This window comes from Scyliorhinus torazame, chromosome 11 (assembly GCF_047496885.1).
Source record: "Scyliorhinus torazame isolate Kashiwa2021f chromosome 11, sScyTor2.1, whole genome shotgun sequence".
Taxonomy (NCBI): domain Eukaryota; kingdom Metazoa; phylum Chordata; class Chondrichthyes; order Carcharhiniformes; family Scyliorhinidae; genus Scyliorhinus; species Scyliorhinus torazame.
In genome coordinates, this window is record NC_092717.1 from 198,736,848 (window position 1) to 198,750,770 (window position 13,923).

The 13,923-nt window shown below is 47.1% G+C and overlaps 1 protein-coding gene across 1 annotated transcript in view; it reads left to right on the top strand.

Annotated features, from left to right (window-relative positions):
* Nucleotides 1–13,923, top strand: part of tg (thyroglobulin) — a 613,433-nt gene that overhangs the window by 91,184 nt on the left and 508,326 nt on the right. Inside the window, exon 16 of the mRNA XM_072468601.1 lies at nucleotides 3,062–3,182. Coding sequence (XP_072324702.1) covers nucleotides 3,062–3,182 — 121 coding nt within the window. The remainder of the gene's footprint in view (nucleotides 1–3,061; nucleotides 3,183–13,923) is intronic.

Consider the following 13,923-nt stretch of genomic DNA (forward strand, 5'->3'; position numbering starts at 1 on the left):
CTGTTGGTGATGGTGACCCCCAGGATCTTAAAGCTATCGACCATCTCCACTTCGGAGCCATTGATGCAGAAGGAAGTCTGTGTCGTGTTACGCTTCCTGAAGTCGATGATCAGTTCCTTGGTCTTTCCAACATTTAGAGAGAGGTTGTTTTCGGTACACCATGCAACCAAGTGATTTATCTCCCTCCTGTAGTCTGATTCGTCATTGTTTGAGATACGGCCCAGCACAGTCGTATCATCCGCAAACATATAGATTGAGCTGGAGTTATATCTTGCCACACAGTCCTGTGTGTATAGAGAGTACAGTAGAGGACTGAGCACATATCCTTGCGGAGACCCGGTGTTGAGAACTATTGTGGAGGAGGTGCTGTTGCCTGTCCAGACAGATTGTGGTCTGTTGGTGAGGAAGTCAAGGATCCAGCTGCACAGGGAGGGGTCAAGTCCAGGATTGCGGAGTTTGGTTATTAGTCTTGTCGGGATAATGGTATTGAAGGCGAAGCTGTAGTCTATGAACAGAAGTCTTACATAGGTGTCCTTGTTGTCAAGCTGTTCGAGTGTTGATTGTAGAGCCAGGGAGATAGCGTCTGATGTGGACCGGTTGCGGTGATAGGCAAACTGCAGCGGATTGAGACCGTCTGGGAGGCTGGCAGTGATCCGTCTCATGACTAGCCGCTCGAAGCATTTCATGATAACAGACGTTAGGGCCACCGGTCGGTAGTTGTTGGGGCAGGCTACCTTGTTCTTCTTTGGTACTGATATTATGGTGGTCTTCTTGAAGGAGGTGGGGACCTCAGAGCGGAGAAGTGAGGTGTTGAAGATATCTGCGAATACACTCGCTAGCTGGCCTGTGCAGGCTCTGAGTGCTCGCCCAGGGACTCCGTCGGGGCCCGTCGCTTTCTGCGATTAACTTTCAAGAAGGCAGCTCTTACCTCTGAGGCTGTAATAGTGGGTATGGGTGTGTCCAGAGCTGTTAGGGGGGTGGCACTGATGCATTGGCTGACTGCTCAAAGCGGGCATAGAACTTGTTCAGATCATCGGGTAGGGATGCTCCAGTATTCTACAAAGTTCACGGGGAATTAATCGTTCCCATCCCATAAGATACTTGCGGGTTATAATAGGAACCAAATGTAATATTTCCAAGTTGAACATGAAACTTGGTGGGAATGTGAGTGGTGAGAAGTATGTTAAGAGGCTTCAAGGTGATTTAGACAAGTTGAGTCAGTGGACAAACACATGGAGATGCAGTATAACATGGATAAATGTGAACTTATCCACTTTGGATAGAGAAACAAAATGATTGAGTATTATTTAAATGGTGATAGATTGAAAAATATTTACGTACAAAAGGACTTGGATGTCCTAGTGCACCAGCCACTGAAGGCTGCAGGTACTGCAAGCAGTCAGGAAGGCAAATGGTATGTACACATGTTATAATCCCTACAGTGCAGAAGGAGTCCATTCGGCCCATTGAGTCTGCACCGAATATCCGAAAGAACAACCCACCGAGACCCAACCCCCGCCACATCACCTAACCGTCCAATCAATGTCAATGAAACTGGAGCACCTGGAGGAAATCCACGCAGATAGGGGGAGAAAGTACAAAGTTCCCACAGACGGTCACCCGAGATCAGAATCAAACCAAGTTCCCTGACGCTGTGAGGCAGCAGTGTTGGCCTTCATTGGAAGAGGACTTCAGTGCAGGAGCAAGGATATCTTACTGCAGCTGTACACAGCTTTGGTGAGACAACACTTGGAGTATTGTGTTCAGTTTTGGTCTCCTTATCTAAGAAAGGATATACTTGCCATAGATGAAGTGCAGCAAAGGGTTGACTGGGCCTGTATTCACTGGAATTTAGAAGAATGAGGGAGGATCTAATTGAAACGTATGAAATTCTGACAGGGCTGGACATATTGAATGCAGGGATATTTTTTCTTCTGGCTGGAGGTTCTAGAACAAGGGGGTCACAGTCTCAGGATATGGGGTAGGCCATTTAGGACTGAGACGAGGAGAACCACCTTCACTCAGAGGGTGATGAACCTGTGCAATTCTCTAGCACAGGAGGCCGTGGGGGCCAAATTACTGACTATATTTAAGAAGGCATTAGATAGATTTCTAGCCTTTAAAGGTGTTAAGGGGAATGGGGAGTGTGCGGGAGGTGTTGAGACAGAGGATCAGCCATAATCATATTGAATGTCTGAGCAGGCTCGAAGGACTGAATAGCCTCGTCTTGCTCCTATTTTCTATGTTTCTATGCTTCTTTCAGGAACATATCTTTCTTTCACAATCTTCTTTCAGGAGCAGACATCAGCAGAAGCTAGAGTATGGAGTAAATATCCACCGTTACCATCTAGGTGTTAGGCATTACCTCAGTGGAAAGGTGCAAAGAGAAGAGTCTATCAGAGAGAGTCATATGCCTGCTATAGGACCTTCCTGCCTGGGCCAAGCATTGCCTAATGTGGTTCATGATGTTGGAGGAGGAAGGGCTAGGGAGGTAACTGGTACACTGTGAAAAAACTCATACATGATTTGTTGTTTGTGTTGAAGTGGGATCCCTGGGAATTCTACCGGGAGGTATGTTGATTGGCCCTCCTGTAAAGAAGGCCAATCAGCCAGCTTCGGTACCTGTGTGATATGTTCCGTTCATCAATTTATTGCCGATTAGGGACAACTTTTGCTGCAACTCGAAACTACTAGAAATTTGGTTGAGGCTATCCACTGCTCTTTTCATGTAGAGCCCACAAAAGTCAGCAGAGACATTCACCCCTTTAGTCTAGGCTGAACCAAGATGCTGGGCTTCAAACTTGGCCCCCCAACTAACACACCACCGATCAAATATATATTTTAACCCTAACAAAACTACATTTTCTGAACTAAAAGATCTAGGACCTCTGAACACGTAGCTGAATCGTTCAAGAAACTAGCAAGATAAAAACGGGAATATATTTTGTTCAAACAGTTAACAAAATGTAGATTTTTCAAAAGTAGATTTTGAACATTATACCCTGTCTCACCTCTTACATTTGTCACTCTTACACGGTGATGTTTATGTCCTGTTTTGCAGACTGGAGAATACAATATCTTGCAATGGTCAGACTCCAGAGATGGTGAAGCTTGGTGCGTTGACCCAGCGACAGGGAAAGTTTTTCAACTGGCTGCAACAGACTCAGATGGGAAGCCACAGTGTGAGTACAGCCACTAGATTTGAGCAGTGTGAGGTTAGGGAAATTCAAGAATGGAATTTCCAGATGTAGTCGGGATGCTGATTTTTAATTTGGTGTGAGACTCCTTCCAATTTCTAGGTTTCATGTCATTGTCAAACAGGATAACGTTTGCTTGCAATCTCAGGTAATGTCATTTTGAGCTGCACTCTAGGAAGTGCATCTAGAACCGTAGGGCAGGATTTTCTGGCTTTGCGGTGGCAGGCTGGAAGATGGGAGGCTGAGAAAACAGCATGAGCAAATTAAAATAATTGCACGCCCCAGTAAGGGCAGAGTTCCAGGGCCACTGGCATTTTGCCAGTGGGGGAATGGACTTCCTGCCACATGAAGGCTGCCTCCTTGCCTGGCCCTCTGATTTCAAACTGATTTTCACAGCTTGGTCTGAGGAGTTTATGTTGAGATACAATCTCAATCCCTGATCTACCTCACCTGCACCTGCCTCTCCTGATGGGGCTGTCCAGACTCCAGGTTTGCCGGCTCTTTAATTGGGCCTGAAGCATCCATGTCCCACTTGCCATCCTTAAATGGACAGTGAGCCTGGAGTAGGCCAATTAGGAGGCCGCTGCTGGAGTCCAGGTTGCGGACCCCCATCATGGTCCTTTATTTTTTTCAATTCTTTCATGAGATTTGGGGGTGGCTGGCCAGGGCAGCCTTTCTTGCCCATCCCTAACTGTCCTAGAACTGATTGGCTTTTTCATTTTGGAGCAAAGTTAAGAATCAACCGCAGTGTTGTTGGTTTGGAGCCACATGTAGGCTTTACCAGGTAAGGATGGTAGATTTCCTTCGCTAAAGGACATTATTTACCCTGATGGGTTTCATGCCGCTAAAAGATTTTTGGCTTACTTTTTATATGAATCGATATATTATTTTCATATTCTTTCTTTGGTTGGTTTATTTCCTATTTCAGTTTCTCTTTCAACTTATTACATTTGGCTGCTTCTTGCTTGAAGAATTCACCTGACATGTTTCATACTCTCTCTTTTTTGTTTCATCATATTCTTTACCTCCCATGTCATCCAAGAAGCTCTGACTTTGGCTCCCCTGCTTTTCTCTCTGGTTGGAATATACCTCACCTGCATCTAAAATATCTGTTCCTTAAAGATCACCCATTGTTCATTTACAGTTTTCTCTTGCCAAACCTTGGTTTTATTTTACCCTGGCTAGGTGCCCCCTTGCTCCTGCCATTTTCCCAGCCTCCCACCTTCCAGCCTGCCACCGTGAGGCCAGGGAAAATCCTGCCCTATAATTCTGGATGATTCATTGAAGTTAGCCCTGTTTCAATTGGAAGTTTTACTTTAGATTGTTCCTTGCGATTTCCAATTACTAACCTGAACATTATGATACAATGATCACTCTTACTGATGCGTTGTCACTAAATAACCTAAACACATTTTATGATCTTTCAAGCCTTAAATCCCACCCAGCCTGTGTTTGTTAGTATGGCTGAGATTGGTGGTCAAGTATCACCAGCAGAATCCGCAAGTACTTGAACCTTCTTTGCCGTGTATAATTAACCATTGTACAATTGACAGCATACTTCAGAGAGACAGAACTGTCAATCAAACAATGTTTTCATTGACACTCAGGAGGTTCATTACTTTAATGAATGCCTAGGCTCTCACTTTCAGCTACTGACACTTCAAAATGTCTGGATGATTGACACTTTTATTTGGCTGAAGCAAAACTTATTTTAATTAAGAAAGTGGGAAGTTAGCAATGAGTAACTATTTTTAAAAGTTTTTTTTTTACACATACTATTGATGGGTTCTGTACACTTTATAGTAGGATACACAGCATAGAAATGCCATAGCTTCACATGCAGGGCAAGAGGAGTCTAAAGAAGTTGTTGGTGGCATGGGGGCATGAGAGGCGATAGTCAGTTGGGGACATGAGGTAACATGGATGGGGCATGAGAGTATGTGGGGCGTGGCGGGTGGGTGAAGGTATGGAAGTGAAAGAATGTGGACGGTGAGGGCTGAAGGGAATTGCTGATTTCATTATGATTGGGACAAAGTCCCACAATACGGAGGAGGTCCTTTTAAACAGCCTGCCCCTTCAGCGAGCAGTCCGTATGGCTGCCTCTGAACAGTTCCCCGGGTTGGCTGGTTGGACTGCAAGCCGCAATCTCCCGACCTTGGAATGAAAATCTTGACCTTTCTGGCAACTTTTCCTGAGTCAGGCAGATGTTTCCCGACTCCCGCTTCCCGCCTTGAGAATGAAACTCCAGCCCATTGAGCACAAAAGCAAGGAAGCCATGCTGAACCTATGTGAATCAGTGGTGGGTCCTCAGCTGGAGACCTGTGTCCAATGCTGAGCATCGCACTTTAGGAAATTTGTCAAGAGAATGCAAAGGAGATTGACTAGATTGGTACTGGGAATGAGGAACATCAGTTAAATGGGGAGATTAGAGAAACTTAGTTGATCTCCAAGCAGATCAACATTTGAGAGAGATTTAGCAGAGGTATTTTAATGGAATACAGAGGGAAAAAAGTTCCAGCGTTAGAAGTATTGATAATCAGAGAACACAAATGTATGTTAATTGACAAAAGAAGTAGAAAGGGAAATGTTTAAAGGAGTGTGTTGCTATGATCGAAAATGCATTGACTGAAATGAAAAACAAAGGGTGGAGGAAGCAGATTCAGTCATAACTTTCGAAAGGGGGAATAGTTACATACTAGAAAAGGAATGATTTGCTGTGGTTTTGTGAAATGAACAGAGGATAGAACAAGTTGATAGCCAATGGCACCTGCAGGATGAGCCAGAGACTCCTTCTATGTCGTCAGATTCTATGGTTTCTGTAAGATTTCTGCTATTCGGGTGTGAAGCTGTTGATGTGAATTGATCATCCTCTGTGAAACTGATCGGCGAGGTTAGTTGCCAAATTGGAAACCTATCCCATTGTATCAAGAAATGCCATTGTGTCAAAAGAAAATGAGCCACGGCAATTCTGCTCCTTTTCTCTCCTGCAATGGTTCTATTGCCCTCTAAGCATTAGAATTGAAGATTGAAATAATCCCTGCAACATTAGTAACAAGCAGGTTGAACATCCAGTGTGGGATTGTTTCAATTCTTTAAAAAGCTCAGGGCTTGCCAAGTTTGAAGAGGAGGAATGTAGTGGGCCACATGAGGGTGAGTGTGTGAAACCATCATTTCCTAGAAATTCCTTTATTTCCATCTGGAGTTCCTCAGAATAATTTATGAAGCTGCTCACAGATTTGTTGCGATCTCCAACAATAACAATTATTAGCAACTGGGAAGGGTAGTATGTGACTGTATTCTCAGGGAGTGCCTCTTGAGAGACAGTTTGAAAATAATGTGTACATTTAGTTTAGTTAAACTGTTTAATTTGTTGAAATGAGTCCATAAGTTGTTTTGAAATTGAGTTAGGAGAGTGTTTGTGAAAAGAGGAGTGTTAAAAACGGTGTGGAGATCAAACGGGGAAGTAATATCAAACTCAATGGTTCACAGATAACAAAAGAACTTGCATTTATATAGCACCTTTTGCATCAGGATCTCAGGATATTCCCAAATTCTTTTAAAACTAATTAACTATTTCTGATTTGTAGTTACTGTTTTAATGCGGTGAAAAATGCAGCCAATTTTTACACTCCAGATTCCACAACCAGCAGGATGCTAGATCAGATAATCTATTTTAGTGATGTTCACTAAGAACTAAATATTGGCCAAGACATGGGGAATAAGTTCCCTAATTATCTTTGAATAGAACCATAGGAACTTTCATATCCATCAGTGAGGGCAGAAGGACCTCAGTTCAATGTCTTATCCCAAAGGCAGTGCCTCTGACAGTGCACTACTCCATCAATACTCAATTTTCAGCTCACTGTGAGCCCGCTGCAATGTTCAAGCTAAGCCCAGTATAAACCAGAGGAACAGCACCTCATCTTCCGATTAGGCATGTTAACTCCTCTGGACTTAACATTGAGTTCAACAACTTCAGACAGTGAACACTCTCCTCCACCTTCACCCAATTTTTGTTTCTATCAATTTATCTTAATTTCTTCCATAGATCAGGGCTGGATTCTCCGTTTCAGCGGCTAAGTGCCAACTCGAACGGAGAAATCGCGCGAGGTTTACGATGGAAAAATCGGCGCTGACTCCTCACTGCTTCCGGGACCAGTGAGGAGCTAGCAGCGGTGCCGGGTGAAATTCCCGGCTCCCGCACCGAAAACGGCAGAAGAATGGCCGGGTCCATGGCCGCGCACGGCTGAAGACCAGCAGCGGTCGCGGCGTACAACATGGCGCAGGCCATGCGCGGACCCGACCCGCCATCCGCAACTCCACAGGCCACCTCTTGGCCATTCCCCACCAGTCCCCCCAGCCTCGCGGAAGCCTCCGCCCCCCCCCCCCCCTGCACCCCCCCTCGACCCCGGTGAGCGGCCTGGATCCCGGCCGAGTGTGGCGGCGCTGGACACAGTCCGCAGCTGCCATGCCGGGTTCCCGACCGCTGAGACAACATGTGTCCCACGCCGTCGGGAACACGGCCCATTAGGGCCGGAGCATCGCCTGAGGGCCTGCTGATAACGCGCCATTGCAATTGCATGCGGCGCATGACACAATTACGCCATTTCTGAGGGCACAGAGCATGGCTGACCATCGTCAAACTGGCGCTGGCCTCGATTTGGGCATCGGAGTCAATTCTCCGCCCGATTGCTGATTACGATATTTTTTGCTCACCATTGTTCCCCTGACCCCACTCCACTTGGGCCAAGCGTTCCTAGTTGCTCTTTGACACACTGTTCACCTTCGTTCTGCCATTAACACATTCTAATCTCTTAATGTGCCATTATCTGCTCCCTTCTTAGCCTTAATCACTCCCATTTACATTCACTTTGTCTTTTGGTCCACAACATCTTTGTCAATCACCACCTATCACCGGCCCCCATTGCTCCATGGCCTCCCACAACTGTATAAATCTGATCCTATTTCCAGTTTTCTCCAGCTTCGACAAAGTCATTCAGACTCAAAATATTAGCTCTCTTCTCTCTGTACAGCTGCTGTCAGGCCTGCTGAGATTGTCCAGGATTTTCTGTTTTTGCTCCATCAATAATGATAATAATAATAATCTTTATTGTCACAAGTAGGCTTACATTAACACTGTAATGGTGTACGGGCCGGAGAGTGGAGCTGAGTCCACAAAGATCAGCCATGATCTCATTAAATGGCGGAGCAGGCTCGAGGGGCCAGATGGCCTACTCCTGTTCCTAATTCTTATGTTCTTATGTTCTTATGAAGTTACTGTGAAAAGCCCCTTGTCGCCACATTCCGGCGCCTGTTCGGGTACACGGAGGGAGAATTTAGAATGTCCAAATTACCTAACAGTACATCTTTCGGGACTTGTGGGAGGAAACTGGAGCACCCAGAGGAAACCTGTGCAGACACAAGGAGAACTTGCTGACTCCGCACAGACAGTGACCCAAGCAGGAATCATACCAGGGACTCTGACGCTGTGAAGCAACAGTGCTAACCACTATGCTACCGTGCCGCATTGAAGCAGAAGTGAGGACAGAGAATAGTGTAACCCTGTCTGCAGAGGGTTGCTGGAGTATGAAATGCTTTACCACATGGGAGTGGTTTACACAGAGCCTATTTAGATGAAGAGTAAATAAATCCTTAAAACAGATGAAGATAAAGATTCCAGGGAGAGAGCAATGAAGTGAGCTGGACACTTCATCTATTCTTGATTATATTATCTGCAGGAAGATCTTTGGCTAGGACATGATGAATACTCCCTTCTCTATTTCAAAAAACAAGATTGAATTTTTAACATGCATTTAAACATGGAGATGGAACATTAGAATGACATTACATCTGGAGGACGAGCCCTTCAACAATGCAGCTATCCTCTGTTGCCCTGCTGTAACATCAACTTAGTTCTGAGCTTGAAACAAGTCTTTCAACCAGCTGAGTCAAACTGACGCAGATGATACAAATGATCTGGCTGTTTTTTTCTTGGTGTGTGGGTGTCAGGTGATGTTGGTTAAGGACTAGTCAAAGAAGCTCTGTTTTGGCCATACTTGGCCGTGTCATCGCTGAAGAAACTACTGGCTAATTATTGATAAAATGACCATTTCCATCTTGAGGGGAGTTTTTTCTTGCTATTAATGGGATGAGGATTGTTCGTAGGTAAAATTTAGTAATGGATTATTTTTCCTCAGCTTCTCTTCAGCCTGTATAGAATGAAGCGAGGGAGAATTTTGCTCATAGAAATATGTGCAGTGTAGCAGACAATAAGTCACACAGCACTCTCGATAAGCCTGTGATAAAGTGTTGTGTACAATAGCTTTGGAGCAACTTTATAGCTGTGTCGGAGCAAGAGTCTATCATTAAATGTCCATCAGTTATATTTTGCCACAGTAACTCACTCATTTGGCTTGAGTGTAACAGCAGTGTCCTCTCTAACCAAGTGTCAATAGGAGTTCATTGCACTCTTAGGCTGGAGAGGCAAATAGGATCTGGCTCACGTATCTGACATGATAAAATCCATTTTTTTTACGCATGTCGCAATGGTTCTTGCTGAAACATTAGGAAGTCAACAATATTTTCAGGTTGAGGTGGCAAGGGGAAGAGAGTAATTATTTATGCCCTGCAAAGTTAGAACTAACAACGTTAAGGGTTGAGGTGTCTTTTTTAACTTCATATTTGATGTGTTAGGCAGGTTGGTTCGGTATGGACTGCACTTGACGCAGCGATGCGAGAAACAGACCTCTAACACTAGAAGATCCAACACGGTTTTATTGAAGGATAGAACTAACATACATATTTAACTGTGGGTCGACACTATACTGAACTGACTGGAGACCTTGTACTAGCCTGACCAGACTCACTCGCTGCCGCATGGTGTTTGCACTGTGCTCGCTCGTGGACTCTGACTGTCTCAGTGGCTGGGTCCAGAGAGAGCGGGAAACCTAGTGCCCTCTGGCTATATAGTGGTGGTGTACTGTCTGGTGATTGGCTGCACTGTGCTGTGTGCTTTCTGGTCATCCTGTGTCAATCACTGCTGTCTGCACTTCATTATATACATGCGTGGATATTATGACACCTCCCCCCTTTTAAAAAAAATAAATAAATACTAAGGTGTGGATTCTTATTATTATATATATATGTGCCTGACTATGTACAGAAAGATGTCTAAACGAATGTATATACATAGGAAGGTTGCGATAGTGCAGATACGCTTTGCAATGTGGACCCCTTTTTCGGCCTTCCCGTTTGACTGCGGTTAATGGGGACTGGAGGTAATGTGACGGAAGTTGTAGGACTGTGCGAAGTCAGACCATTCCTGGCTGTAAAAGAAAGGACCGTTGTCACTCATTACAGTGAGCGGTATCCCATGCCTGGCGAATGTTTCTATGCAGGCTTTGATTACCGCCTTCGATGTGAGGTCGGACAGTTTCACTACTTCTGGGTAACTGGAGAAGTAGTTGACCAGGAGTACGTAGTCACGCCCCTTGGCGTGGAAAAGGTCTACACCAACTTTGGACCACGGAGAGGTCACAATCTTGTGCTGCTGCAACGTTTCTCTGGGTTGAGCTGGCTGAAACTTCGGACAGGTAGGGCAATTGAGGACTGTGTCGGCAATGTCCTGGCTGATGCCCGGCCAATAGTCTGCCTCCCAAGCTCTGCGTCGGCATTTGCCGACCCCAAGGTGACCCTCATGGAGTTGGCCCAGCACAATAGCACGCATACCCTGAGGAATTACGATTCTGTTGAGTTTCAGAAGGATTCCCTCCACCACCGTCAGGTCGTCTTTTACGTTATAGAACTGGGGACATTGTCCCTTCTGCCAGCCATTGCTGAGATGCTGCATCACACACTGCAGCAGAGGATCCTTGGCTGTCTCCTCACGAATTTGGACCGCCCGTTCGTCGGAGGCCGGAAGGATCGAGGCACACAACTGCACTTGAGCTTCTATGTGGCAGATGAAGTCACTTTGTTCATGCGGTGTGGTAATGGACCTAGACAGGGCATCTGCAATGATCAGCTCTTTACCTGACGTGTAGACCAGTTCGAAGTCGTAGCGGCATAGCTTTAGAAGAATACGCTGTAACCGAGGTGTCATGTCATTTAAATCCTTCTGGATTATGTGGATTAGAGGCCTGTGGTCCGTTTCCACCGTGAATTTTGGCAGGCCATAAACATAGTCATGGAACTTGACTATCCCTGTTAGGAGGCCCAGACACTCCTTCTCAATCTGAGCATACCGTTGCTCAGTGGGCGTCATGGCCCTGGAGGCATACGCTACTGGAGCCCAGGACGCGGAGTCATCCCGCTGAAGGAGCACCGCCCCAATGCCATCCTGGTTTGCATCAGTTGATATCTTGGTTTCCTTGGTTGGGTCGAAGAACGCTAGGACCGGGGCTGTGGTGAGCTTTCCTTTCAGCTCGCGTTTCCTCTTCATGCGTGGGCAGCCACTGGAATTCTGTCAACTTTTTGACGAGATGGTGGAGGCCCGTGGTGTGGGATGCCAAATTGGGAATGAATTTCCCGAGGAAATTGACCATTCCTAGAAGGCAGAGGACCGCCTTTTTGACCTCCAGGGTCTTCATGGCGTTGATCGCCGAGACCTTGTCGGCGTCTGGCCGTACGCCCCGCTGCGAGATGTGGTCACCTAAGAATTTGCTCTCCGATTGACCAAAGAGCACTTGGCCCTGTTGAGCTGAAGACCATGTTCATGGATTCTTTGGAATACCTCCTTGAGGCGAGCGATGTGTTCCTGGGGCGTTGTGGACCAGATAATGACATCGTCAAAGTACACTCGCACCCCCTCGATGCCCTCCATCATCTGCTCCATGATGTGATGAAATACTTTGGAGGCAGATATGATGCCAAAAGGCATCCGGTTGTAGCAGTAGCGGCCGAACGGGGTGTTGAACGTGCACAGCTTGCGACTGGACGTGTCCAGCTGTATTTGCCAAAAACCCTTGGAGGCGTCCAGCTTAGTGAAGAATTTGGCCTGAGCCATCTCACTGGTCAACTCTTCTCATTTTGGTATCGGGTAGTGCTCCGTCATGATGTTGCGGTTTAGATTCTTAGGGTCAATGCAAATGCGAAGCTCCCCTGACGGCTTCTTTTTAAAAAAATATATATATTTATTAAAGTTTTTTAACACAATTTTTCTCCCTTGCAAACAATAACCCCCCCCCCCTCGTAACAAAAAAAAACGGGAAATCGCGCAGAGCAAGATATATACATGGCAAAATGATATATTTACACAGCTTTGTACACTGGCCCTCACCCGTACGTGCCAGTTTCCCCAACCCTTCATGTTATCTCTTGCTCATCCACCCTCCCAGGCAGTCCCCCCTTCCGCCCCCCTCCACCTCCCCTCCCAGGACGTCCCCTCCACCCGCCACCCCCCCCAGGTTGCTGCTGCTGACCGACCTTCCTCTAACGCTCCGCGAGATAGTCTAGGAACGGTTGCCACCGCCTGTACGCTGACGGCTTCTTGACGCAGACCATGGAGCTGACCCAGTCTGTGGGCTCTGTGACCTTTGATATGATGCCCTGATCTTGGAGGTCCTGTAATTGCTTCTTCAGACGATCATTGAGGGGCGGCGGCACCCGGCGAGGTGCATGAATTACAGGGATGCGTTTGGCTTGAGCAGGATTTTGTATCGGTCTGGGAGCATGCCCATTTCGTCGAACACGCTGTGGTACTGAGTGATGATGTCATCTATGTCAGCTTGCAAGTTTCCATCGGGCGAGGCCGTCGCCGGTGATGATGACATGGTGTGGACGCGTTGAACAAGGGTCAGGAGCTTGCAGGCACGAGCACCAAGCACAGACGCTCTGTTAGGCCCGACGATTTCAAACCGTCGCTTTGATCGCCTTACTGGCAGCTATGGTGTTGCCATTGTAGTCAAGGAGCTGGCAGGCTGGTGGAAGAATGCTTGGTCTGGCGCGGATGGTGTCGACGTCGGATTTCGAGATGAGGTTCGCCAATGTGCCGCTGTCCAGTTTGAACCGGATGCGGGCCTTGTTAACTGTGAGGACAGCACACCACTCGTCGTCGGGATCCACACTGTGGATCGAGAGGCGATTCGCCGTTGTGGTGGAAGGCAGCGCATGTGTAGTTATGATGCCCACCCGGTATGGGAACTTGAGGCACTCAGCATCAGGGTCGTTGGGCTGTCGGGATCATAATCTGGCATGCCTTGTTGTATTGAGCGGACACTTCCGCGCCGCAGCTGGGATCACTGGCTGCTGAGCGGTGGAGCAGATCTGCAAAGGGCTGCGTAGTGGCCAAGCTCGCCACACTGTAGACACCGGCATCCTTTTGCCGGACATTGCCGCTTTAAATGGGCGGAGCCACAATTCAGACACGTCATGATGCCGACGTCAGCGCGTTCCGTGCACCATCGCGCATGCGCAGTGCGGTCGTTCGACATACACACCTGCGCAGCCGGGTTTTCGGGCTCGTCGTTCACTCGGTCGTGGCGCGCATGCGCAGGGACCCAGGAAAAGTGCGATACGGCCACTCTCCTCGATGCTCAGGCCCTGCATTTGTGCAATGGCCTGCACCCGTTTCGCCTCGTGGGAGGCCAGCTTCGCAGTTTCTGCCGCCCTGATGTAGGAGTAACGATTCTTAGCATGCTCATGGACGACGCACGTCTTGATAGCGACAGAAAGGGTCAACTGTATGACTTTCAGGAGCTGCCGCCGAAGGGCATCGGAGTGGACCCCG